The 25695-nt window shown below is 41.3% G+C and overlaps 1 protein-coding gene across 3 annotated transcripts in view; it reads right to left on the bottom strand.

Annotated features, from left to right (window-relative positions):
* The window catches only part of TULP4 (TUB like protein 4), a 133557-nt gene that overhangs the window by 55632 nt on the left and 52230 nt on the right, over window positions 1-25695 (bottom strand). For all 3 annotated transcript variants that reach the window (XM_086461148.1, XM_086461149.1, XM_086461150.1), the window contains exon 2: window positions 36-164. In XM_086461148.1, coding sequence (XP_086317274.1) covers window positions 36-164 — 129 coding nt within the window. The remainder of the gene's footprint in view (window positions 1-35; window positions 165-25695) is intronic.

Raw genomic sequence — 25695 nt, 5'->3', positions numbered from 1 at the left:
TCACTCTCGACTGCAGAGAAAACATGCATACCAACCTGTGCCCCACGATCATTCACAAGCTCCACAGACCATCTGCCTTCATATTGTATCCAAACAAATATTCCTCCATCTGCATCACAGGTTGCTAATTTCTGGAATGGTTCGTTCCATCTCACCAGCACAACCTTAAAAGATTACAAATGAAAACAGCATTACCAAAACTGTATGCTGGGCTAACAACTATTCAACAAGAACCAGTTAAACAACACTGCAAAATAAACATCACCACATCTAAATCCTAAAGAAAACGTACAAAACAGCAATTTTCAGCACAGCATTAGGTGCCTCTCGAGAACAGCTGGAATCGTTTTGTCACGGCTGTCAGGAAACGCACAGTCCCTCACCACCATCAGGCCTTTTTGGAAGGCATTGCCTGCTTTCAATAAAATCATGCTGTACACTGGAACACAGGATGTGTAACGGGTCTGCGTGGCAAGGTTTTGGTGGCAGGGGGGTTACAGGGGTGGCTTCTGTATGAAGCTGCTAGAAGTTTCCCCTATGTCAGATACAGCCAATGCCAGCCAGCTTTAAGACAGACCCGCCGCTGGCCAAGGCCGAGCCCATCAGCGACAGTGTTTTTCGCCTCTGTGATAACGTATTTAAGAGAGTGAAAAAGTTGTTGCGCAGCAATAATTGCAGCGAGTGAGAGGAGTGAGAATATGTTAAGAGAAACATTTCTGCAGACACCAAGGTCAGGGAAGAAGGAGGGGGAGGAGATCCTCCAGGCGCCGGAGCAGCGATTCCCCTGCGGCCTGTGGTGAAGACCATGGTGAGGCAGGCTGTCCCCCTGCAGCCCATGGGCGGTGGAGCAGATGACTGCCTACACCCCGTGGAGGGCCTCCATGCCGGAGTAGGTGGATACCTGAAGGAAGCTGTGACCCTGTGGGAAGCCTGCACCGGAGCAGACTCCTGGCAGGAGCTGTGGCCCATGGAGAGAGAGAAGCCCACACTGGAGCAGGTTTGCTGCCAGAGACCCCGTGAGGGAGGCTCACGCTGGAGCAGTCGGTTCCTAAAGGACTGCACACCATGAAGGAGACCCACGCTGGAGCAGTTCATGAAGAACTTAACCTATGGGAAGACTCACGCTGGAGAAGTCGTGGAGGACTTGCAATAAATTACATTTTTCCTTTAACGGAGTCTGTTTTGCCCATGACAGTAAATGCTGAGTGATATCCCTGTCCTTATCTCAACCCCACAAGCCTGTTGTTATTTTTTTTTCTCTCCTCTCTCTTGTCCAGTTAAGGAGGGGGAGTGATAAGAGTGGCTTTGGTGGGCATCTGGCATTTTGGCCAGGGTCAACCCACCACATTGCAGAAGCAGCAAATAGGGGGCCCTGTACAAACCATGCAACACTCCTTCAAATAATTTCTCCCACTGTAATCTCAGAGACTGTCAGACTCCATACCAAGAATAAGAAAAAGAATTTGAGAGTCCCAAATTATTATAAAATAGAAATTTCATAGAAAAGTTGCTTTGCTACTCAGTGCAGAAGGAATATAAAGCAGTTTTATGCTCTTCTCTCCGCATTAGAACTATCTGGGCTTTCTGAAGAATCTAATCAAGTCTAAACCTACCAAATTGCTCTCTCATTTCTAATTAATATGAATTTAACAAATACAGTATCTCTTAGGACATCAGTATAAAACTGAAAAAAACATGTCATCCTAGTGCTTGAAGAAGAAATTAGCAGTAAAACCATTTCCCTTCTGTTAGTGACTTCTTAAAAACTTTTTTTCCAAATTAGTTTTATTTCAAAAACACGCAGATATATATGAGATGCTCACATTCATACATGAGATCCCCCCCAGTTATTTTACTGAGACACAGCATATGCAAACAAAGAAAACATACACTAAACAGTCAATCAGTAGAATGTTATTTCAACTGCCTAATGGGCATCTAATGATGCTTTTTCATAAATCTAAGTAGATAATTACCTAAAAGAGACAGAAAGAGATTTTCCTGAAATATATTTTGCTGTTTAGAGATGGAATGATCTTCCTAAAGATTCCAGTCCTTAAAATGAGCTCTGAGTAGATAGACCCTTCACACTGAAATCACCAGTCACTTTCAGAATTAGGGTATCAATATACATGCCTGAAACCTAAACTTGACAGCTGAACAAGGGCGATCTTACATTTATTTAGTGAGTGCTACACTTATTCACAGAGCATCACAGAACATCCGTGGAGCTCACCAGCCTGAAGAATCAACCCGTGAACAATTAAACAACCACAAGAAAACTATTTCTTCGTGCACAGGTAAAGACTACGGGGAGAAGTAAGTGTGACAAAGCACCTCTCTTTGTTGTTAAGCAGCTAAGAATTCCATTTGAAATTCTGCAGAAAACACTTTACTCGATTATAATAGAATCACAGAATGGTCGGGGCTGGAAGGGAACTCCAGAGATCATCTAGTCCAACCCCCTATTAAAGCAGGTTCGCCTAGAGCAGGTTGCATAGGAAACAGTCCCTTCCAACTCCTACTGTTCTGTGATTAGCCTTCTGGGCCACAAGGGCACAGTGCCGGCCCATGGTTAACTTGCTGCCCAACAGGACTCCCAGGCCCTTCTCCACAGAGCTGCTCTCCAACAGATCGATCCCCAGCCTGCACTGTGCAGGGAGGGGTTATTCCTCCCCAGATGCGCAACCCTACACTTGCCCTTGCTGAACCTCATTACATTTCTCCCCGCCCAGCTCTCCAGCCTGTCCAGGTCTCGCTCAATGGCAGCACAGCCTTCTGGTGTATCAGCCACTCCTCCCAGTTTTGTGTGATCAGCAAACTTGCTGAGGGTGCACTCTGTCCCTTCATCCAGGTCAACGATGAGTATGTTGAATAAGACCAGACCCAGTCCTCACCCCTAGGGAACGACACTAGCCGCAGGCCTCCAGCTGGACTCTGCAACGCTGATCACAACCTTCGGAGCTCTGTCCTTCACCCAGTTCTCAATCCATCTCACTGCCCACTCATCTGTCCCACACTTCCTAAGCTTACCTATGAGGACGTGACGGGAGACAGTGTCAAAAGTCGAGGTAGACAACATCCACTACTTTCCCCTCCTCTACCCAGCCAGTCATGCCATCAGAGAACGCTATCAGATTGGTCAAGCGTGATTTCCCCTTGGTCAATCCATGTTGACCAATCCTGAGAACCTTCTTTTCCTCCACATGCTTAGAGACAACAGCCACAATGAGCTGTTCCACCACCTTTCCAGGGATGGAGGTGAGGCCGAATGGCCTCTAGTTTCCTGAATCCTCCTTCTTGATCTTTCTGAAGACTGGAGTGACATTGGCTTTCCTCCAGTTCTCACGCACCTCTCCTGGTTGCCATCACCTGTCAAAGATGATGGAGAGCACCTTAGCAGCAACATCTGAGAGCTCCCTCAGCACCAGCAGGTGCATCCCATTGGGGCCCATGGATTTGTCGGTGTCCAGTTTGCCTTGAAATGACCCTTAACTCAATCTTCCTTGACCAAGGGAAAGCCTTCCTCTCTCCAGACTTCCTCTCTTACCTCCAGGGTCTGGGATTCCTGAGGACCGGCCTTAGCAGTAAAGACGGAGGCAAGGGCAGCATTCAGTAACTCCGCCTTCTCTGTATCCTCTGCCATCAGGGCATCCACCTTATTCAGCAGTGGGCCCACGTTTTCCCTAGTCTTCCTTTTGCCACCGATGTACTTGAGGAAGCCCTTCTTGTTATCCTTGACATCCCTTGCCAGCTTTAATTCCCAGTGGGCCTTAGCCTTCATCGTTGCATCCCTGCATACTCTGACAACGTTCCTATATTCCTCCCACGTGGCCAGTCCCTTTTTCCACATCCTGTAACCTTCCTTCTTCCAGGTGAGCTTTTCCAGAAGCTCCTTACTCATCCAGGCTGGTCTCCTGCCTCCTTTGCTTGATGCACCGATCATCAGCCTGGAGGAAGTGGTGCTTGAATAGCAACCAGCTCTCTTGGATCTCCCTGCTTTCTAGAGCCCTATCCCATGGGATCCCTCCAGGTAGGCCTTTGAAGAGGCCAAAGTTAGCCCTCCTGAAGTCCACGGTTGCAATCCTACTGATTGCCCTGCTTCTTCCACGCAGGATCCTGAACTCCACCATCTCATGGTCACTGCAGCCAAGGCTGCTGCCAACCTTCACATCCCCAACTACTCCTCCTTGGTTTGTTAGCACAAGGTCCAGCACCACTCTTTGGCTTCTGCACCACCTGTGGCAAAAAGTTACCATCAATGCCCTGCAGGAACCTCGTGGACTGTGCGTGCCTAGCTGTGTTGCCTTTCCAGCAAATGCCAGGGTGGCTGAAGTCCGCCATGAGAACCAGGGCCTGTGAACATGAGGCCACTTTCAGCTGTCTGCAGAAGGCCTCATTGACTTCCTCCTCCTGATCAGGTGGCCTGTAGTAACACCAACAACAATTGCAGCTACACTCCAAGTCACTAGTCATGTCTCCAGTCAGGTAGATTAGAGCATGCCACTACATGGATTATATCACACATTGCCTTTTTTTTTTTTCATTTTTAATTGGGAAAGCAGTAAATAGAACATTCCATCAGGGTAATACAAGCAGCTGTACTTTGGCAGAGGTTTTGCTCTCTCCCTTCCATCTAAACAAGAATAGCACAGATTTGTCAAAATTTGGTATTCTGTTTGGTGTAACACCCATGCATAGAGCCACTGTTTCATCCACCCTGAGGCATAATGCAACAACGACCTAATTGTACTTGCCAGTAATGCCTAATAACAAATAAAGAAAATCCCAAGGATAACACTGAAAAACCTTCATCTGTAACAGCTGGGAGCTGTTAAGGCTAACAATATAGTCACCTAATGAGTAGAAGGTACTTATCACCATTGAAAACCAGACCTTTAATGCTGTCCTGGTTTGGGCTAAACCAGAACTAATTATGTTTTGGTGTTTCAACTTTTCAGTTGACTTTTCAGTCTTTTCTAACTAACAGCACTTTCTGAAACAGCAGCATGTTTTTCCAGACAGTGACTGCTTCTAGCAGTGATAAGGCCTGATGTTTATAATTCGTGCCAAGGAATGGCGTGCAGAGAGGCCCTTGTTTATACTTGTTCTCACAGCAACCAAGGGCATTGCTAAATCTTGTACTGCATGTTGGGGTGCCGGGAGTGAAAAGGGTCGCAAGCACCTAAAAGGTCACACCTGCAGGAAGGAGGGAATCAGACAGGTGACCCAAACATGACCAACAGAGTATTCCATCGCATATACGTCATATTCAGTATAAAGCTGAGAGATCACAAGGATCAATCTCTCTCTTCGATGGCCAACATCTGAGGAGGACTCTGTCTGTTCTTCTGTCGTCGGTCCCGGTCCGTGCATCCCTGAATCCAGTGCCTGAGTCCAGCTCCTGCATCCCATCCCTGTCTGCTGCCACGTCCAGCCTGGGACTGCCCTAGTGCCAGCCCTGCAGCGTGGTGGTGACGCATTGTCATCAGGGTGGGGGGAGTTGGGTTCGGTATTGGTTTTGTATGTATTTGTACGTATTGTATATATTTTATTATTTCCTTATTCTTATCTTTTCTTTTACTGTTATTGTTTCATTAAAGCTGTTTTAGTTTTCTTTTCCAAATCGTAAAGTCTCTCTCTCTTGTTCTCTCTCCTTTTCCCTTTTGGGAGGAGCATCTGTCATTCATTAGTGGCCGGCCCAGCCTCAACCCATGACAAATGCTTAGACACTGCTTAAGTTGGACATTCCATAGATCATAAAGAATAAATTGCTGGGAAATAGCTAGAAACAAAATATAAAACTAATGTTCAAATAACATGTTTTTTAGCTAACACTATCAAAGTTGCTACAACCAGTCTTAAAATTGCCCTGTTTTGTCTGGCAAAGATTTGAGATGAGCATATGATTTTATAGATTAGACACTACCAGTTGACTTAATTATATGAATCATAGGCAAAGTGACAACAGTTACCTTGATGTGGTTTGGTTTTTTTCTATTTTAAACAGGAATCTTATTAAAACTTGAAGATAACTTTTGATTCAAATTTTGTACAATCTGTCTTTTCTTTGGATTTGATAAAACATCCAAGGGTACATCTGAATGTAAACAAGATTAACTAGAGCCTCCCTTCCTCCATCCCAATTAGATACAAATTAGTAACTTCCAAAATAAACTTACTGCTTTATAAAGACAATTGAAAGTGAGACAATGATTTAATATGCCTTCTGGTATCATCCTCATAAGGAAGCAAATGTGTAATTTGAAAATTCAACTTCTTTAAACACAGAGCAAATGTGATCATTTTATGAGGTCATTTTAAAGATGCTCCCATCATTTACATTTAATATCTGACAACAGGTGCTGAGTCCACAGCTGTTTTGAGTATTTCCAGTTTCGTTTTAGACACTTAACATACTGAAGCAGAGATAAAGAAAGGAAGACCGATTGCCCCAAGTATTAAGATGATTTTTGGCTTTTACGTTGGCTAAAATGTAACGCATATGAAAACACACCACATTGATAGCACACTAAAATAACGCATAAGCTTGAATTACCCCTCTGCAAAGAGGAATTTTATTGCTAACCCGTAAATGCAAAGACATCATTACTTTCACTAACAGCTTCAACTCACAGGGGACCCATTTTTACTTCTGCCTTTATGATTCTCTGCTTCCTACTTAGCATCTTCACACAGGTACTAAACTGTTTTATCTTCTATTGATTGAGCAAAAATGTTGGTGTGCCAAAGAAAATTGTCTGTGAACCATCTGTGGTCCACACAGCCTTTGTATATTGCCTAATTATTTTGGTTTGTTTGTTATTTGTTTATGGGTTTTTTTAAATACTAAAAAATCATAAGTTGTGTTTGTTCTACTTGAGAAAAAAACCTGTATTACAGACATCAATCAGCTTGTAAACTGCTGTCTCTTACAGGAAATGATCTCCCATGAATTAAACTTCAAGGAACTCCTGGCCTAATACATTAAGTACAATGTAAAGGCTGATATATTCCCCCCAAACAGGATGCTTCCCATGAAATGCAATGAGCTTTTTAATCAGGGTCTTATGTTTTCTTTGAGCTCCTTTTATATAATGCATAGTGGTGAAAAATTTGTTTCAGAAGTGCAGCATCTTCTAATACCTCTGCTTTAATTATCAACTTGATTTTCAGGAATTAAATTTAATTAATCCTAAAGGTACTAGAAACTCTCCCCAAGAACTGGCTGTATACTAATGCTACAAACACAGCAGAATCAGCAAAAACCAAAATGGCTGAAAATTATTTTCATCATATGTAAAGGATATGTGAGGATTTGTTACCCTCAATGTTAAAAAACTGTTTATGTATAAAACTAAAAGGCAAAATATTATTAACTCACACTTGGGAGATGAAGTGCATTCACTTCCAGTACTATGGAGTAATCAAGAATGAAATAATTGATAACATTTCTCAATTAAAAATGCTGTGCAAACATAAATTACTGTTTATGAACCTTAGTTACTTCCCTCTACTTCTCATCTTCACAGATGTTCCATTTGGAAAAGGCCTTGTCTTGTGGCAAAGGAAACATCTGTATTATTCTAATTGAAAAAAACAACAGACATTTTTTTTTTAAGATCATTTAATTATGCTTTAAAATTTCTATTTTCATTTACTCTAACACTTTTTGGTCCACTACTGCAAATAACAAAACAAAGTCCAATTAGTCTCTGGCCTGGAAGATCACCAGGTTTCTTAGAAAGACACTGCCACAGAAAGACCACCATGCAGCCAGCAATGTTATTATTTATTAAAATCTTAGACAAGAAATTTTGAGTAATTGCAATTTTTGGAGTAGCAAATATGTGATGTAGAGTAAATCTGACCTCTTCCCAACAGAAGCCAGGTTTGGTGATTTAAATTCACTACTTGCTATTGACACTTTTATTGTTTTGTTTTGTTTTTTTCCCCACATTTTCTAACACAATACAAGACTGCTAAAATACAAAGCATTCTGAGAGCTTTTGTTATTCCTAATGCCATTACAGTTTTTGAAGGAGATGGCTGAAAATATGATATCAATCCATCTTTCAAGAGCAGAAGTCCTTAATCTAGAATACCATTCAACAGTCATTACTGAAATCTTATCTCTGCAGTTCCTAAAACATACAGTACACAGTTGCTATAGAGGCAAGGGACAAACATCTAGAAAAAATAAATGTGTAAATAACCATGGCAATTAGTTCCTAGAGTTCCTTACCACATTTAGAAAAATGTTATTACTGATATACTGTAGTGAGTCACCAGACCAATCTCTGGTCCTCCAGCCATTACTGGGGAACAGGCATACGCTCTAAAGATAGAGGTCTTCTTTCACATACGCTTTGGAGATCAGCATACAGATCGACTATCATAGCAATAGACAGCAGAGAATACTTGATGGCAAATACTTGCTTACAGCACTATTTACTACAGCTGGAAAGCCATGTTCCTTTATCTGGCATGAGCATTTCTGGAACTACAGGTGAACCAGGTATCTTTGCAGGATGCACAGGATGTGATGCATTGTAACTCCGTCAAGCAGATACAACACTAAACATTCTGTGGAATTGCTGGCCTTTCTTCCCCACTAAGAAGTCATACTACATTTCTAATGCTATTGAAAGTGCTGATATGAACCCAACTTCCAAGCAGTGACAGCAAAAAGACCTAACTGTTCCTAGGCCAGAAATGTAAAAAATAATAAAGGAGATCAGGCTATCGCCTACAGTAGCAGATTACAAGACTCAGCCCATCTGAAAGCTTCTTCCAATCCTGTGCTTCTAGGAAAGTACTTAAGTTTTTAAAGGAACATATAAGGGTTGAAACAAAGCATCGGAAAAGGGGACTGGACGATCCACCTAGGATCACTGAGCATCAACTATTTGCTGTATCGAGCAATCCTATTATGCAATCCCCTAATAAGCAGGTTGACCTTCACTGACGGTTACAAGTATAGAGAAATACGTTGCATACACTACATGCAACACAGTGGCACGCATTATGGTTTATTAATGACAACAAAGGTGAAGAAATGTGTAAGTATATCTATCAAGGAAAAAAGATGAGTGTACAGTGGTGAACAGAAATGAAACATAAAAGTAAGGGGACCAGAGAAACCAATAACCATCTTTACTTGCTAATACAGTTCAGTGACTCTCTCTACATAATTTCTAGAGACAGATATACATGTCTAATCTTTGTGTATATTACACACATAGAACATAGAACCTATTAAATCCTTGAGGAAATGTGCCAACTTTGTACATTTGTTGACTTGAAGTTAGTTAACTAAAGCAGATTTTTATAACTAAAATGTAATTTGAAAGTGACTACAGGTGCCCAGAACAAGCAGTAGGGTTGCAGTTAACAAGCTGTTGCTTCTCACTATACTTTACCTATTAACCAATGCTTGGTTCTAAATGGTTCTGCACATGTTTAGTTCAATGAAATGTAAAGTTTAGTTATCTTCTAAATATTAGTATTTTTAAAATAAAAGCTCTTCAAGTTTCTCCCTCCTAATTCCTTGTGCTGCAAACAGATTGTTTGCAATTGTTATTCCTTTCACCTTCACTTACGACCTTCATTTCTTGCCATGACAATAATGTCAGGCTAATTCTCTCCATCTGAAATAATTTAATCACACAGACAAAGAGCATCATGTCAGTATTCTTCCTAGTGGTAACGCCAGACAAAAAAATCAGCAGACATGGTAGACAGCTAGTTTACCTCTCCTGGGGCGGCAAACCCATCTTCCTATCCTACTTGTCTTATATTCTCTAATGATACACTCCCTGTCTCTCCCACACCCGCGGAGCTTTGACTTTTTATTCCCAGTGACACTACAACTGGGTGGAAGTGCTTCGTTTGCATAAGGAGCTGTCAGTCTCCAAGCTATAATACCCATCAAGGAATTATTATTAAGAAGAAACTACTACTATTAATAACAAACATTGTGCTGCAGCTAAAGAATGGCAAATTTGTAATAGTCAGTGTCTACATTTCTTGAGAAAAACTGCCAACTCGCAACAGGGACTTCATGTTACACAGTGGGCAAATGAATCACGAATGAGTTCTTGGAGACAGAAAACACCATCCAAAGTCTTTGTGTTTTGTTAGTCTAGATAGTAAGAAAATGAACTCTCTTCCTGGAAGGACTGGAGTAGCTTCCAGATATCTCGGGGATGGATGTCCTTACCCCTAACACTGGAGAAGCTGTGATCACTGGTGATGTGTGCCCACAGCATGGCAGCTGCTCACAGCCCCTGGGGGGTTTGGCTACGGCTGTGGGCAGCGCTCTCCAGTGCCATGCATACATTAGAGGTCTGTCCCTTTATCCCAGGATCCTACTTTTTCCTTGAAAAAAACGTATTACTCTGCCAGCAGCTGCCATCTTGCTTTTTCTGCTCTTTGAAAACAAATATAACAACATTCTTGTGAGAGAGAATACAAAAGCTACTAACTTTTGCTAAAAATACAAAAAAATCCCCAAACCCGAACATGCAAGGACCAGATTTAAATGGCCTTTTTTTTTTTTTTTTTTAACTGTAGATCGGATTTCATGGTATAACATTATCAATAAGCTAAGCGTGACATCTGTGTCAGCTGAGGACCTATCCTTGCACTAACTGAAATCAGAGGTAAGGATGGACCAGTAATAAGGTGCTCACCTTAATGGACCTGAAAGGTCCAGGTCCAACTCTGTACTTTCTTCTGATCACAGACTTCTCTGTGGCCTTCACATGAAAACCTACTCCAAAGCAACTGCATTCTGAACTCAAACAGCTCAGCTGTCTAAAGTTAAGTACAATGTAGGGATAAATTAGAAGCTCTGTGCCATTTTGTTCAATGCACTTGCTCTAAATTTTTTCCCCTTTCTCCTTGGTGTTTGTTTTCATAATGCTCAGAGCACCCATCAGGCTGACAAGGACTCAGATCATCTGCTCAGCTGCAGAAAAAGAATAGGCCAGGTAGGAGCAGTTCAGTTTACAAGCAATAACCCTCTAAGTAAGTGCTGGGGAGGTAACCATTCTCCCAGCACTCACTCGCTCTCTGTGTGAGTGGCTGGTACCCTCTGCAAGTAACAGTGTGGGAAGAGTGTTGATGCTCCCCAGCAAGTTTTGTCTATCTGCTTTGCAGATGAACGCCACATGTGCTTATTTTTAAAAGGTATCTTGGCATTGCTATCCAACCCACCACGTATACCTATTTTTGAAAGGTATCATACAGTTGGCATCCAAACCCCAGTGGAAGGCGGTCTGACCTTTAAAAGCTCTAGGGGATGTTTTTGGCAAACAGGCAACTGCAACAAAAATTTGTTTTGATAGCTGCTTTGAGGAAGGAATGTACTTAGTGTGAGTAAGATGTCGTCTTAAAAATACCTAGACTGTCAACATCTCACTGAATACATTCAGGAGCCTTGATAGTAAACTGCCAAGACGAGGAATCAGAAAGGCTTTAAAGCTTTACAAATCTTCTTACGTTCCTTAAGTCATACACTTCGTTTTAAGAAATACACTCCCAAAGTCTATTAATCTCAAGGATTTGCCACATAACCATTTTATATGTTCACAGAACACAAAACATGCCATCTGATCACCTACCTTACAGGAAAGCATCCCCAATACCCTTCACAGGTACCAAACAAGAAGCATTATGCTCCTACGAATGAACTGGGTCACAGGGCCAGTTCCAAAGGAATTACTCTTTTCACTTTGGAATCACCATGTTTAATCGTGGCTTCAAAGAACTACAGTCTTAGGGAACATTTAAAAAAAAAAACAAAAACAAAAACCAAAAAACAAGAACAGAAACTAGCTGTATCCAAGGTATATCCAATAAATAAATCCAAAATAAAAATAAATAAATTTGGGCAGCTGAGGATCTTTGGCAGGTCACTTATCAGAACTGGAAGTTGCATGTGAGAAACAGAAACGACAGATGATATGAACCTAACATGGATGACAAGATGTTGTCATCTGGCTACCAGTTCTCATTTGAATAAGTTTCTCAACTATTCCTTCAAGGGCTATTAAAGAAAACAGTTGGGTATAATCCGAAGAAAAAGAATTAAGGCATGAAAAGAATGAAAGCCTGAAGTCAATCACCCATATGCACAAGATATCTGCACACTATGTTTGTGGAAGGGAAATGGGTGGACATCTGCTCATCTCCCATCTCACAGACAATGGAGTGATAGTGTATGGTCTGCTTTTGACTCCCTTCCCTTCACAAGGATGCACAAGTCCCAAAAGCTGTTTCACAGAAAAGATAACTTTTTCCACAGAAAAAATCTTTTTTCCTAGTTATGCCATGCTCACTTCCAGTGAGGGAAACTCCTTTATAGCATGTACATTACTTCCATTGTCTCCTATCAATGGTCTTCCTGTCCTTAAGCATTTCTGCAAGATACATCTGTTTAATTGCCCATACATACTCCCTACAAGTGCAGAGGCAAGCCCAAGCTCACTAAAATCAAAACCAAAGGTTGATAAGGATGAGCAATGGATAAACCAGCATTTTCTTTGCCTGCCTTTATAAGAAGGAAGATTTAGCTTTGTTCTAGTTTCCGTACAGATAAAAACACCATAATAAAGAAAGGAGAGACTACTATTCCAGCTAAAGATGAAGAACTGTTTTGCCTTAAGATCAAAATAGTTGCCCCTCTCTCTAGCAAAGCACTGATAAGCACCATTAGGAAAGGTCCATTGCTGTTAAAAATAAGATACATGCAGTAACAGTGCAGAGCTGGCAGTTCCTTGGGTTTGAACATCTACAGTCAAGTATTTTCCCACAAGAAAAAAAAGCACCAGATTTAAAATTCTCTGGTATTTAGCCTACATTAAATTAAAAGTAAATGAGCCTAATGCTCATTTCACTAAGGTCTGACAAAATTCCATTACAGATGGTATAAATCAGGACCATTTTTCAACTTCCACATTTACATTAACTTTGGGACTGTATATAAGAAGCTCAGTGTAAATGAACCTCAGGCTTTAAAAACAAGAATATCACAGACATCCATCTATGCATCATCACCATATACAAATTCGGAGATCACGCACATCTTTGTTACAAGTTCCAAGGGGGTGGGGGGGGGAACCAACCAAAACACACCACATAAGATAGATTTAAAATTCTTTCTCTCTTTTTTCCTGGCTAAAATTACAGAAAAATGTTGGATGCAAAGACACAGACACCCTGTAGCAGAGCCTACAGCTTTTATTCTGTCTCTTCTTTTCAAAAGTATGCAATCAATGACAAAATACTGTTTGGAACCATTATATCCAAAATGATGGATCACCAAATAATTACCAAAAAACCCCAGAGGAGACAGGATAAGAATAAATATTACTGAAAAACACTCCTACTCAAAATGAACTAGCTCTGCTCTGCTTTCTGAACAGCAGCTACTTAGGAATTCCTATAGTATCTTTCTACCTTGTAAATGCTATCTTGTTTGGGAATACCACCTGGCTAATGAATTGCTGGAAAAAAAATCAGTAAAGTGACTATGACAGAGGCACTCTCCCTTATACTCGCTCTTCCTAGTTTGGTGGTTAAAAATTCCTAAAGTGTTCATATAATAGTGAAATATCATTTTATGGCTTTATATCTACATATGCATGCACAAGAACATATTCAAGGAAAAACCCCACTTGCACTACTAGGAAACTTCAAAAACATAATATAAATGTTATTTTATAGAACTGTACTAATTAACACAGAGAAAGGAGGCAACACAAGCTATTCACCTTCTGGAGTCTATTCTGAGAAGTCTCAGAAAAATAACAGTGCCTCATGACCACATACTGAGGATCTGCCCATATCAAATATACTATATCTCCCTATATCAAATGTACTAAGGTAACAGATAATTTTTCACTTGTCAGATATTCAAACTTGTACAGCATGGCAATCAAGTAACATTATTCCAAGTTTCTGAACATCAGCAGCAGCATTTGTGGTAGAGATTTTATCAGATCAGAAGCCAATCAATTACACTCTTAATGATTTTACAGGGTAGACTATAACTTAGCTTGCACCTGCTTAGCTGCAATCACTGTAACAGTCCCCCAAACAAGTCTTATATGGGACATAGCTGCAGCACAAGCTTTCTGCAAGCCCCCTCCACAGAGATGAACATCACCCTTTAAGAACTGCAGTAAAAACTTGATTTTTTGTCAGCAATGTAAACAGAAGAGACCTTAAAATTCAGAGGCAAGTATCAATAAGTGTTGATCAAGTGTGATTATTTTTCTGACAGCTACAATACTTCAACCTTAATTATTTTTTTCAAACACAAGGAAGAAAAATAATCCAAACTTCAGTTAAGAGTGCAGATCAGCTTTTCAAATCTGCTGCCATTTCCCAGATGATAATAGCTGTGCACTAATCTAATTAAGATGAGTTATAAGGTGGACTGGAGACAAATGGTATAGCTGGGCATTTCACTGCTGAAGTGGGACAACTCTACTATCACAAATTTCCAAAGAAATACTCAACTATCATTATACTGACCATCAAGTCCAACTGTTACACGAAATTGTAGAACATTTCTGGCCATCTGAGGGATACTGGAGACCATGAATTAGTCACAGAAACTGAGAAAAGAAAGCATTTGTATAATCTTCACTGGACTGCCTGGACTGTCTTTGCATGACACACAAGAGACAGTGCATCCTGAATCCTTTTGTGAGAATGATGAAATTCCACCATGTTACTTTGCAAAGGTAAGAAACTGGTATTAACTTCCACCAGGCAGCCACCACCTGAACCTTCCACAAGGAAGCCACCACCTGAACCCCCCACCTGCCCCTGAGCAGGTTCACCTATATGATGTTCAGCTGGTGGCATTTGGGGCAATTGTATAATTGCTGAGACAGACATAGAAAACAAAGTAGAAGATAAAATAGCATCTACTTCCAAGGCTAACAATGCGAGGGAGGGAGCAGGCAGTAAAACAAGGAATGCGGAAAGGGCAGAAGAGCCACTCAGCACTTGTATCTCTCAGGACAGAAAGGTACAAAAAGAAGAATCTAAATTAACAACACAAATAACTAAAAATCACAATATTTACATGCAAAACATTGAGTTTGTTGTATTACAATAAATAAGGCAACAGATACCTACCAAGAATTACATTGTTAATACATATATTAACATATATAGAACTGGATGAATCGTAGCTTTGTGTCCAGTCAGAAAGTTATGATATCATACAAATAACTGAAACATGGTGGGGCAGCTCACATGACTGGGGGACTGTGATTGACGGCTATAGGCTATATCGTAAAGACAGGCAGGGTAGAAGAGGAGGAGGAGTCACACTCTACATTAAGGAGAACCTTGAATGTACAGAACTCAGCTATGGTAATTGCAGAAGCCCTATCAACTGCCTCTGGGTCAAAATCAGAGGGGTTGTCTTCAAGGGCTACATTACAGTAGGCGTCTGTTACTGACCCCAAAACCAAGATAACAAGACCAATGAAGCGATACTTGGGTCAACTAGCAAGCTTCAGGTCAACAAAACCTGGTTCTTGTGGGAGACTTTAACTACCCACACATCTGCTGCAAGAACAACACAGTGGTTCACCTGTCATCCATCAAGTTCCTGGAATGCTTAGAGGACTCCTTCCTCATACAAATGTTTGATGTGCCAACCAGGAATGGGGCGCTGCTGGATTTGCTGCTCACTAACCAAGAAAACATGCTCTGTAGTATCTCGGTTAATGACAGCCTTGGCTGCAGTGATCACATCGTGGAGTTTGGGATAAAGTTGAGCACGCTGAAGGTTAATTCCAAGACAAAGGTTTTACATTTTAGAAGAGCAAACTTCAGCTTGCTCAGGGTTCAGTTGCAAGGAATGCCATGGGAAGCTTCCATGGAGGATAAAGGAACTAGTGAGTTCTGGGAGTTTTTCAAGAACACTCTCCTAGACGCAAAAAACCAGCTCATCCCCTCTAAAGGTAAGAGAAGTAGGCAGAGTAAGAGACCCCCTTGGCTTAACTATGAGCTTCTGGGTCTGCTCAGAACCAAAAGGGAAACATACTAGAGATAAAAAAGTGGAATATTACTTATTGAAAATTACAAGAGCATTGCCAGGGTATGCAGAGAAGCAGTTAGGAAAGCAAAAGCTCAGCTTGAACTAAAATTGGCCAGAGATGTCAGAAACTTCAAGAAAAGGCTCTTCAGATAATTCAAAACCAATCAGAAACAGGAGGAGAGTATTGGCCCACTATTAAACAGGGAAGTTGAACTAGTCACCAACAACGCTGAACAGGTCCTCAACACCTTCTTCACCTCTGTCTTTACCAGTGCTGTTAGGTCCCAGGCCACGGGACCAAAAATCCAGATAGATGCAGACACAGACCTGCTGTCAGTGAAGGAAGAGTTGCTGTGTCAACTGTTACAGGAGCTTGACCCATACAAATGATGGGCCTGGATGCCATCCACCCAAGGGTGTTGGGAGAGCTGGCTGATGTTGTTGTGAGGCCGCTCTCCACCACCTTTGAGAAGTTGTGGAGATCAGGAGACGTGCCTGAAGACTGAAGGAAGGCTAATGTCATCCCTGTCTATAAGAAGGGTTCCAGGGAGGACCTGGCTAATTATAGACCCATTAGCCTCACATCAATCCCTGGGAAAGTTGTGGAGCAAATCTTCCTGGGGACTATCACAAGTAAACTGAAACATGTGTTTGGGAAAAGCCAACATGGGTTCACCAGGGGCAAATCATGCTTAACACACCTGATTGCTTTCTGTGACAAAGTAACCTGCTTGGTTGATGCAGGGGGAGCAGTGGGCATTGTCTACCTGGACTTCTCCAAGGTTTTTGACACAGTCCCCTACAGCCTCCTCCTCAGAAAACTGACATGTTACAACCTAGACCAGTGTCTGTGCGGTGGGCAGGGAACTGGCTGACAGGCCATACCCAGAGGCTGGTAGTAAATAGTTCATTCTCAAACTGGCAACCACTCACAAGTGGGGTCCCCCAGGGATCAATATTGGGCCTAGTGCTGTTTAATAGCTTTGTAAGTGATTTGGATGTTGGGATCAAGGGCAGATGAAGTCTGCAGCTGACACCAAAATGAATGGGGTAGTTGACAGTCTAGAAGGGAGAGCCACTCTCCAGGAAGACCTGGACAGGCTGGAGGAGTGGGCTAGCAGGAACTTTATAAAGTTCAACGTGGACAAGTGTAAGGTCTTGCCCCTGGGAATACATAACCCACAAATGCAGCTCAGACTGGGATCCACCTGGCTGGAGAGCAGCCCTGTGGAAAGGGACCTGGGAGTCTTGGTGGACGACAAGTTCAACATGAGTGAAGTGTGCCGCAGCGGCAAAGAAAGCCAACAGGATGCTGGGTTGCATTAATAAGGGCATCACCATCAGAGATAAAGAAGTCATTATCCCACTCTACTCAGTGCTGATCAGACCACACCTTGAGTACTGCATTCAGTTTTGGTCCCCACTATACAAAAAAGATGTGGACAAGCTGGAAAGGGTCCAGAAAAGGGCCACAAAGATGGTCAGTGGACTGGAAGACCTGCCATATGAAAAAAAGGCTGAGAAAACTGGGTTTGTTCAGTCTTGAGAAGAGAAGGCTTAGGGGAGACCTTATTAATGTCTACTAGTACATGAAGGGTGGCTATCAAAAAGACGGAGACTCCCTTTTTACGAGGAGTCACATGGAAAAGACAAGGGTTAATGGATACAAGTTACTCCTGGGTAGATTCGACTGGACTCCAGAAGAAACTTTTTCACCATGAGGAGAACAAACATCGGAATAATCTCCCAAGGGAAGTGGCCGATTCCCCTACATTGGACAGTTTTAAGCCTCAACTTGACAGGGTGCTGGGCCATATCACTTAAACTGAATTTTTTTACCTTGAAAGGTTGGACTAGATGATCCTTGAGGTCCCTTCCAACCTGGTATTCTAAGATTCTCTATTACCCCCTGGAGGCTTTGATTCAGGCTTGAGACACACTGGCTCACCTAAATTGCAAATGATACGATACAAACTTCTGACAATGTAAATACTAGCTAAAGAAATGTGATACTCTAAGAAATACCAAATAGCAGACTTTGAAAATGCCATCCTTGCTTTGACTGGCCTGCAATTCTGCACAGACTGTATTCAGAGCAAACCTGCCCTGTAGGCAGTTTTATTTTCCTTTCTTACTTCTTCATGAAATAAAAACTGTACCATGATGCAGTTGGCCAAGTGACCAATAATTTTACTTGTTTGACTTCCCAGAGAACATAAGGGAGCTATAAATAAGGGGTTCAATCAGTTACTCAGATAGAAGGATTGCAACAGGCAAAGCACAAATCACTGCTCTTCCTTTTTACTGCAGTGGCATAAAGAAGTCTCAACCAGAAGACGCCCTCATGTTGCTGGAACGTCATGAACAAGTTTATGAAGTTTATGAACAAGGACAGTCCTTGAAGTTTTTATCCTTGAAGACAAAGGGAAAAGCAGGCTAGGGAAGCACTGCAGGGAAGGTTAGCTCTACAGAACTGTAAAATTACTGTATTCACTCAATGCCCTCAAGAGGGCTGAACTATAGGTTGGTAATGCAATCCCTGGGCACCCTAACGGGATGTAAGGGTCACCTTATCGTTGCTGGACTACCAGATGGTTGGCCATAAGGGTGATAGGAAACAAACATCTGACCGTCTAGGACAATACGTGACCTCATCTAATGCAAATATTAACAAAGATCTTAATTACCTGTGGTGCAGAAAGCAGTTTTCAAAGAACTGAGCTAAAACTGACTTGCTTCTCGGATACCAAAGAGCAACAATATTAAATCTTTAACAACCCAGCCAGTATATGAACCACAGACGAGAGATGAAAGTTGTCTGATCTGTATCCAAAAGCCTGAGCCAGCTAGCTTATAAGCACTGCATCACTGGAAAGTAATTTTTATAGTTTAGATAGTTTAGCCTTCAGTTCACTCAAAAAAGAGAGGAGAAACAGTAAGAAGTACACACATTTGTGTTATTTTTTTCCCTCAGTAAAATCCTTAAGAAAGTTTCACCAGGCAAAATAACCAGATATTTTCTATCCCAAGTCACTTGCTTGTGGACGAGCATCTGGAACATGACAGAGACAAAAACCTAATGAAGGAATGAACAGTATTTAGGCAAGCACATCTGCCTGCACGCTGCCTCTACATTATCCAGATACCATTTGCCTCTTTCCTGTCATATGAAAGTCTCAATGCAACTGGCTCTCCTTTCAAGTTTTCAATAAAATGAGAACTAATCTGGCTAGGCGCAGCAAAGCAGCAGCAATTTTTTCCAAAAGCAAAAAACCTCCTAAATTAAAAAGGAAACTTCTCTACCATTTTATTTCAAAGCAAAGCTACTGGTATTTAAACAATGGTTTTGACTTGACAATTTCTACTTCTCTGACAACTTCCTTAAAGAGTTAGCGAGTTACCAACTTGAAAACACTTGTTTCAAACAGTAAGTTCACATGTGACCAGGTGCTACCCTACCTAAGAGCCTGTCCATGTCTGTACTACCAAGTCTTCTATACCAAGCCACTGCAGCTTTCCTCCCACCACAAAGCCTTCTTCCTACTCTTCAGGCTGCCACACACTCTGTATTTAAGTCTATCTCTATGTCTTAGATATTTCCAGAGAAGGACTCTAGAATGCATACACAAGTAGGAGTGTAAATTGATTCTTCCTGCACTCAATTCTGCATTTTCCCTTACAAACACTGTTGGTTTGTGCTTTGGTTTTTTTTACTGTTTATTCATCCACATAATTTCTAATGTCTTTGAGGGGGGAAAAAAAGCCCCACACCTTTATATTAACCAGAAGAATTAGGCAGTAAGACATGATTCTGCAAGAAATTGTGGAAGATATACTGAAGTATTTAAAACTGTAAATATACAACACAGATTTAATAGGTATTGTTAAATAAACACTTGCATAATGCAAGAGGATGCCCACAAGCACTACAGGCTGTGCTTTCTGACTACCACGGTTCTATGAAGTTCAGTTTCAAAAGCAGAAAACAGTGCCACTGGATATCCCCTTATCAAGCAGCAATGGCATTACTTCAGATTGGGCTAAAGAAAATATTTGTCTTTATTCTATGCATAATTTTGGTTTCTTTTCTTTATCATAACTTACAGATATTAAAGTCATGGGGTTTTTTAACATTCTTAAAAGTTTAAAAAGCAAGAAAAGTAATCAAAGTTTTGAGATACTAGATTAAAGGCAAATAATAAAATTTAAAAAAGCATACTGGCAAAGTGGAGTCATGCAACGAGTCAGCAAGTACTGGAATGACATGAAAAACCAAGGAAGGCATGACATTATTAAATGTTACTGTAAGTAATAGGATGATATTCAGGAAACTGTATTTTAGGTTAAATATCAAGTAAAGCTTCCAGTAATGAAAGAAATGGTTGAACAGTCTTCTAAAAGAAAAGGTAGAATGAAGCCAACCTTTGGAAACACTTCATACAAATTTTCGCATAGCATTAGAAGGTATATTGCAGGGACTTTTCTTCTTTTGTGTTAACTGACTACACATGGTTATTGCAGTTCAGTGGTTGTTATTAAACCATTATTTTCTTATTCATTAACTGAGATTTAAGAAAAAGAATTGTGTTTTATTAATAAATACAACAATAAATTATTTTCATTTTCTATTTTTTTTAATAGAACAGTATTACTTGAAAGCTCACTTGAGTGCTGAACTTGTACATATATGGAATAAAGACATTTTTTCAGTATTATAAGCATGTAATAAAAAGAAAGATCTAGTCCTATTGTATGCATGAGGGTGAAGGGGAATGATATGTGTCCCTATATAGCTATGATTAAATCACAGGGGTTTTTTGTCTGTATAGGTGATGGCTGCCTAGATGGTCTGCCAGCTATCTTCATGTCTGCATGCAGATCTGCAAGCAATCAGTCATCTCAGTAAGTTTTGCTCTGTGTGTGCTTGTTACACTTTGAAATGTTAGTCTGCTGGGATTTTCAGAGTACAACATCTTCCTAAAGAACAACAGTTCACTGGAGTGAACCAGTCCGAGTCATTCACTTTTTCAGAAAACGACATCACTAGCATGATGATAGAACAGCTCCATTTGAAAATGATTTGTTCATATTATTAAGCACCTAGTGATGGGGAGGGGGAGCTAACTGCATGAGGTAATTCTGAGTTAATCGTATCATATTAGAGAAATCAGAGTGTCTCCCTCTCTCCAGAAAAACAGGAGATGGAGGGTTAGGGCAACAGATCAAAAGCATGGAGTCAGGCATGGGACCCATGATCCAACAAAGAGTGGTTTTCACTAAGCAAAGTCCTCTACACAGTACCAACGACTACTTTGCGGAGGACTCAAGGATACCTACATGCGCCATCACATACCACAGCGTTCAGACACAGTAGCCCCAGTAAGCTGACTTGTGACCAAGCCCAGCTAGCACAGGGCAGGAGGTGAAGCTGAGCTGGGAAGGCTCCAGCTAAGCATCCCCAAACAGTGGGGCACTGGGATCCCACAGCTGCAGCTCTCAGCCACCAGCTTCCTCCACCAGCCCCTGTCCCAGGGCCTCAGCTGGAAGGTGGATGTGTGGCTCATGGCAATCACTGCCTCCTCCTGCTCTGTGGTGGATCTGTACAGCCCACCAGCAGAAGTTTTTCAGCGAACCTCCATGTCGGCACCAACCACATCCTTGCAGTTATATCCCACTTTGCTACCATTACTATATGGTAATTCCTTTGAAGCATGTTTCTACAGAAAATACCAACAAAAACATTGTTGTATCCTATTATGCCCATAGTATTCATGAGACATGACACCTTCCCACTGCTTTGTATTAGCCACAGCAGGGGCACCCTGCCTGGCCTGCAACCGCACTCCCACCCCTCCGGACACTGTGTGCATCACAAAATCCCAAACTCGGTCTCAGAGGAACAATTTTGATCTTAACACACCGTTTGGCAAAGCTGACACCTTTGTCAAGGGGAATGAGCACAAGTCGGGGAGTCCTGGACAGCGTCTCTCACCAGAGCGCAAGGAAGTGTAAAAGAGGCAGCTACTCAGCAACCCCCGGTGCCCAGCCTGACTCCCAGTCTCACATGATCTTGAAATATTAGACTTATCAGTACTAAAAATAAAACCATGTGATGCAGACTCATGCACTGGAGAGTCTGTTGTTATGCAGTGAAACTACGATAGCTGAGATACTGTAGCTATGAGCCAGTCATCTAGAGTTAATATTTTTACTTGCATGTATCATCCAGTTAGTTAACACTATTTTAACAGAAATCATGCTAGCCTTCTTATTTTTTCTAAAATTCTGTTATTATTACTGCACAGGCATATGCACGATTTATGACCCACTGATTTCCTAAAACTCTCAAGTAGGGTAGGTTTTCTTCCATGTCATTTCACTGATTCCTATCACCAGGTTTGTGTTATGCTTGCCATCTGAAGGCCAAATATATACATCTTCCATTAACATTTTGGAATTACCTTATCTTCTGGCAATTAAACAGAAATTTTTTTTTTTTTTTTTTTGCATATATAGCTTTCCTTTCTCAAGAGGATTTGATTTTCAAACTCCTTTCAAATATCTATCTCATACCTTTAAGATCTTCAGACAACATCACTAATTATTGTTGGGTTTTTTTTGAATTATCCTAAAATATCATGTCACCTAAAAAGAGGCTCATCTCTGAGACCAACTGTACATCAGCATTGAGAAGAATGCGGTTGTAAGACTGCAAGTACAATTCCTGAGGAGGTTACTATCAGGGAAAACAGCAGGACTACATGAACTGACTGTCTAATGTCTGACAAGTGTTGGAGTCAAATTAATTTAGGGACAAATATAATTTAATACAACCGAAACCTTAACAAAAATGACGAACTGCTCATCATCATGTACTCACATGCGCATCCATGAAAACCACGCGCATCCATGAAAACCACGCGCATCCATGAAAACCACTCACATTGGAACTGCACCAGGGAGATGTGCTTTTGTAGGCAAGCAAAAAAAAAAATTCCTTAGTTTAGGTTTGCCTACTTAACAGTTTAACTGAAGACATCAGGTAAGGATAACAGTTGCTTACGTGATGCCTTCCAGTCACTGTAAGTGAAAGGAACTCCAGAACACAAGTGCAGAAAGTGTTCTCGCTTTAAGGGCATTTTTAAGAGATGAAGATCTTTTACTCATGTACATAATGTGCACGTGACCAAAAAAAAAGCAACTCAACACCTTCTACCCGAATTTACAATCGCATCCTCACCTTACTACATTTCTGGAATCCCATACCTGCATGCTTCTGTTTAGCCACAGACCTTGGTGACTTCAAGAGATGCTGGGAACCCCCCTTACTGTCCCTCGGGCTAATCTGTTCAGCCAGTGCCTGGAAACAGGCTGTACCACTCTCAATAAAAGGTGGCTACCAAGAAGATGGAGACTCCCTTTTTACAAGGAGTCACATGGAAAAGACAAGGGGTAATGGACACAAGTTACTCCCGGGGAGATTCTGATTGGACTCCAGAAGAAACTTTTCACCATGAGGGCAATAGACATTGGAAAAATCTCCCAAGGGAAGTGGTGGATTCCCCTACATTGGACAGTTTTAAGCCTCAACTTGACAGGGTGCTGGGCCATATCATTTAACCTATATTTTTTACCTTGAAAGGTTGGACCAGATGATCCTTGAGGATTTTATGAATTCAAGCATCACCCACACAGAACACTCTTTAGGATATTAACGAGCATCAGAACTAATTTCACACCTTTTATACAAATGTTATATGAATTACACTACTAAAGTCCTACCTAACACTTTACATTAGGAAGGAAGAACAACCAGCACAAGAACAGAAAAATATCCCTAGTAGCTAGAGGTTGTCTTAAAATCTCAAGTGTAAGGCTTAATATCCCCTTCAACATTTTTCAGTATGGATTATGGCAGCTGTAAATATTTCTAATATCCACTAAAATAACCTTTTTAAAGCCTTGTTAAATTCTTCAGCCTTACAACTTACTGCCATAGAGACTTTCATAATTTAATCACAGATCTGAACAAAAATTTCCTTTTGTCAGTTTTGGAATTTGCAACCTTCTAATTCCTTAAAGCACCAAAGTAAGTGCATATTTAAAGACAAGCGAAACAGAAACTACCCCAACCTACCTTCTCTATTACCATTTACAGGTTTATACAGTTTTAGCACATCTCTCCTCTGACTCATCTGCTTTCTAAGGTAAACAGTCACAATTTTCTTCAGCCACTCTCCACAACTGAGATTTCCCTGATCCTTTTTCAGCTTCATCTCGTGTTCCCAGAACTCCCACTAACTCTCAAATGCTATTTTGAGGTGCGATGAGGGCGTTCTTTCTATCAGCTTTTACTTTTGGTAACATTCTCCATGCTGTTCTTTATTACTTTTCCTATTCTTAATGGTATGTTTTCAAAATTACTGGGATTTTTTCTTTTACTACTGTATTTTTCAAGTCAGCTGCACACTGAGAAAAAGCTTGCTATTCTCAGGTCCGGGTCTTTCCTAAGTGGAGGTCTCCAACGAGGGATGTAGGACTGACAGCCTCACAGCTCTCCATGCTCAGGGATCAGACACCATTTAGACACTTCCCAATTCTGCCTTTCAGCAGGGCTAGTGGGGAAGGCACAATCCCACACCAGTGCTGCTTCATGCCTGGAAGAACAGAATAGTCCCCATCAGTTTAAAGTGGGGATTTATCAGTGTAGCACTGTTAGACAGTCTAACCCGTTCATGTGCCTTTGCTTCTGTCTCCAATACAGGTTTTGAATCGCACCAGCAAATTGACTCTCATATTAGCAGTACCGCATTTCTTAAATAATCATCTGCGAAGGACGACACTTTCTAAAAGCTTTCGTCAGTTAAGTCAAATGATTTTCCATCTGCCAAAACACCTTCCTCCCTTCCAGTCTAGCATGACACCATTTTCTTCTGTAGAATCTTGATGGCTGCAATCTACGAATTGTGGTGTGTCGATAAGTATTATTTCAGCTAATTTACAGACTACCAGTATAAGCTTACTGGACTGTAATTCTCCAGATGCTTCCTAGAGCCTTCTAACACATTTAGTTCCACATTCTTATTACATTATTTCTAATAAAACTGTACATATTTTGTCTAACACCTCAGCCACTTCATACTTGAGCTCTCTCAAAAAATCTGGATGCATAATTTTACAGTTCTGTAGATCTGCAGTGAGGAGTAGTACTAATAAATTATTTAACATCTCTGCAATATTCTACTTTCCTGAATTGCTACCTCTGTATATGCCAATCCACCCAGCAGGTCCACCAGTTGTCTCCCAAGTTCCAGCTTCTCCTTCACTGAAAGCACTCTGTTATTTGTTCCTATTCCTTCAGCTGTGTGCTCCACTGCCTGCATTTCAGACTTTTGGGGTCCATTTTTCCCTGTTGTAGGATTACGTCATGGGCTTACTTTCCTTTAAGAGTCCTACAGCCAAGAACCTTCTGAAGACAGTGGTTTTCTTCTCTCCAGGCAAGGTGCACATGGAAGACTGTTCGGTTAGTGGATCTCAGCTGCAGGATCTCAGCACAGAGGTACTGCCCGGGATCTGCTGTGGATGCGGGAACTGCCAAGCCTCTCCCTTCCCCACTTCTCTTACCT

The sequence above is a fragment of the Leptosomus discolor genome, chromosome 2, assembly GCF_034619465.1.
Source record: "Leptosomus discolor isolate bLepDis1 chromosome 2, bLepDis1.hap2, whole genome shotgun sequence".
Lineage (NCBI taxonomy): Eukaryota > Metazoa > Chordata > Aves > Leptosomiformes > Leptosomidae > Leptosomus > Leptosomus discolor.
This window is presented reverse-complemented; position numbering and strand designations above follow the sequence as displayed.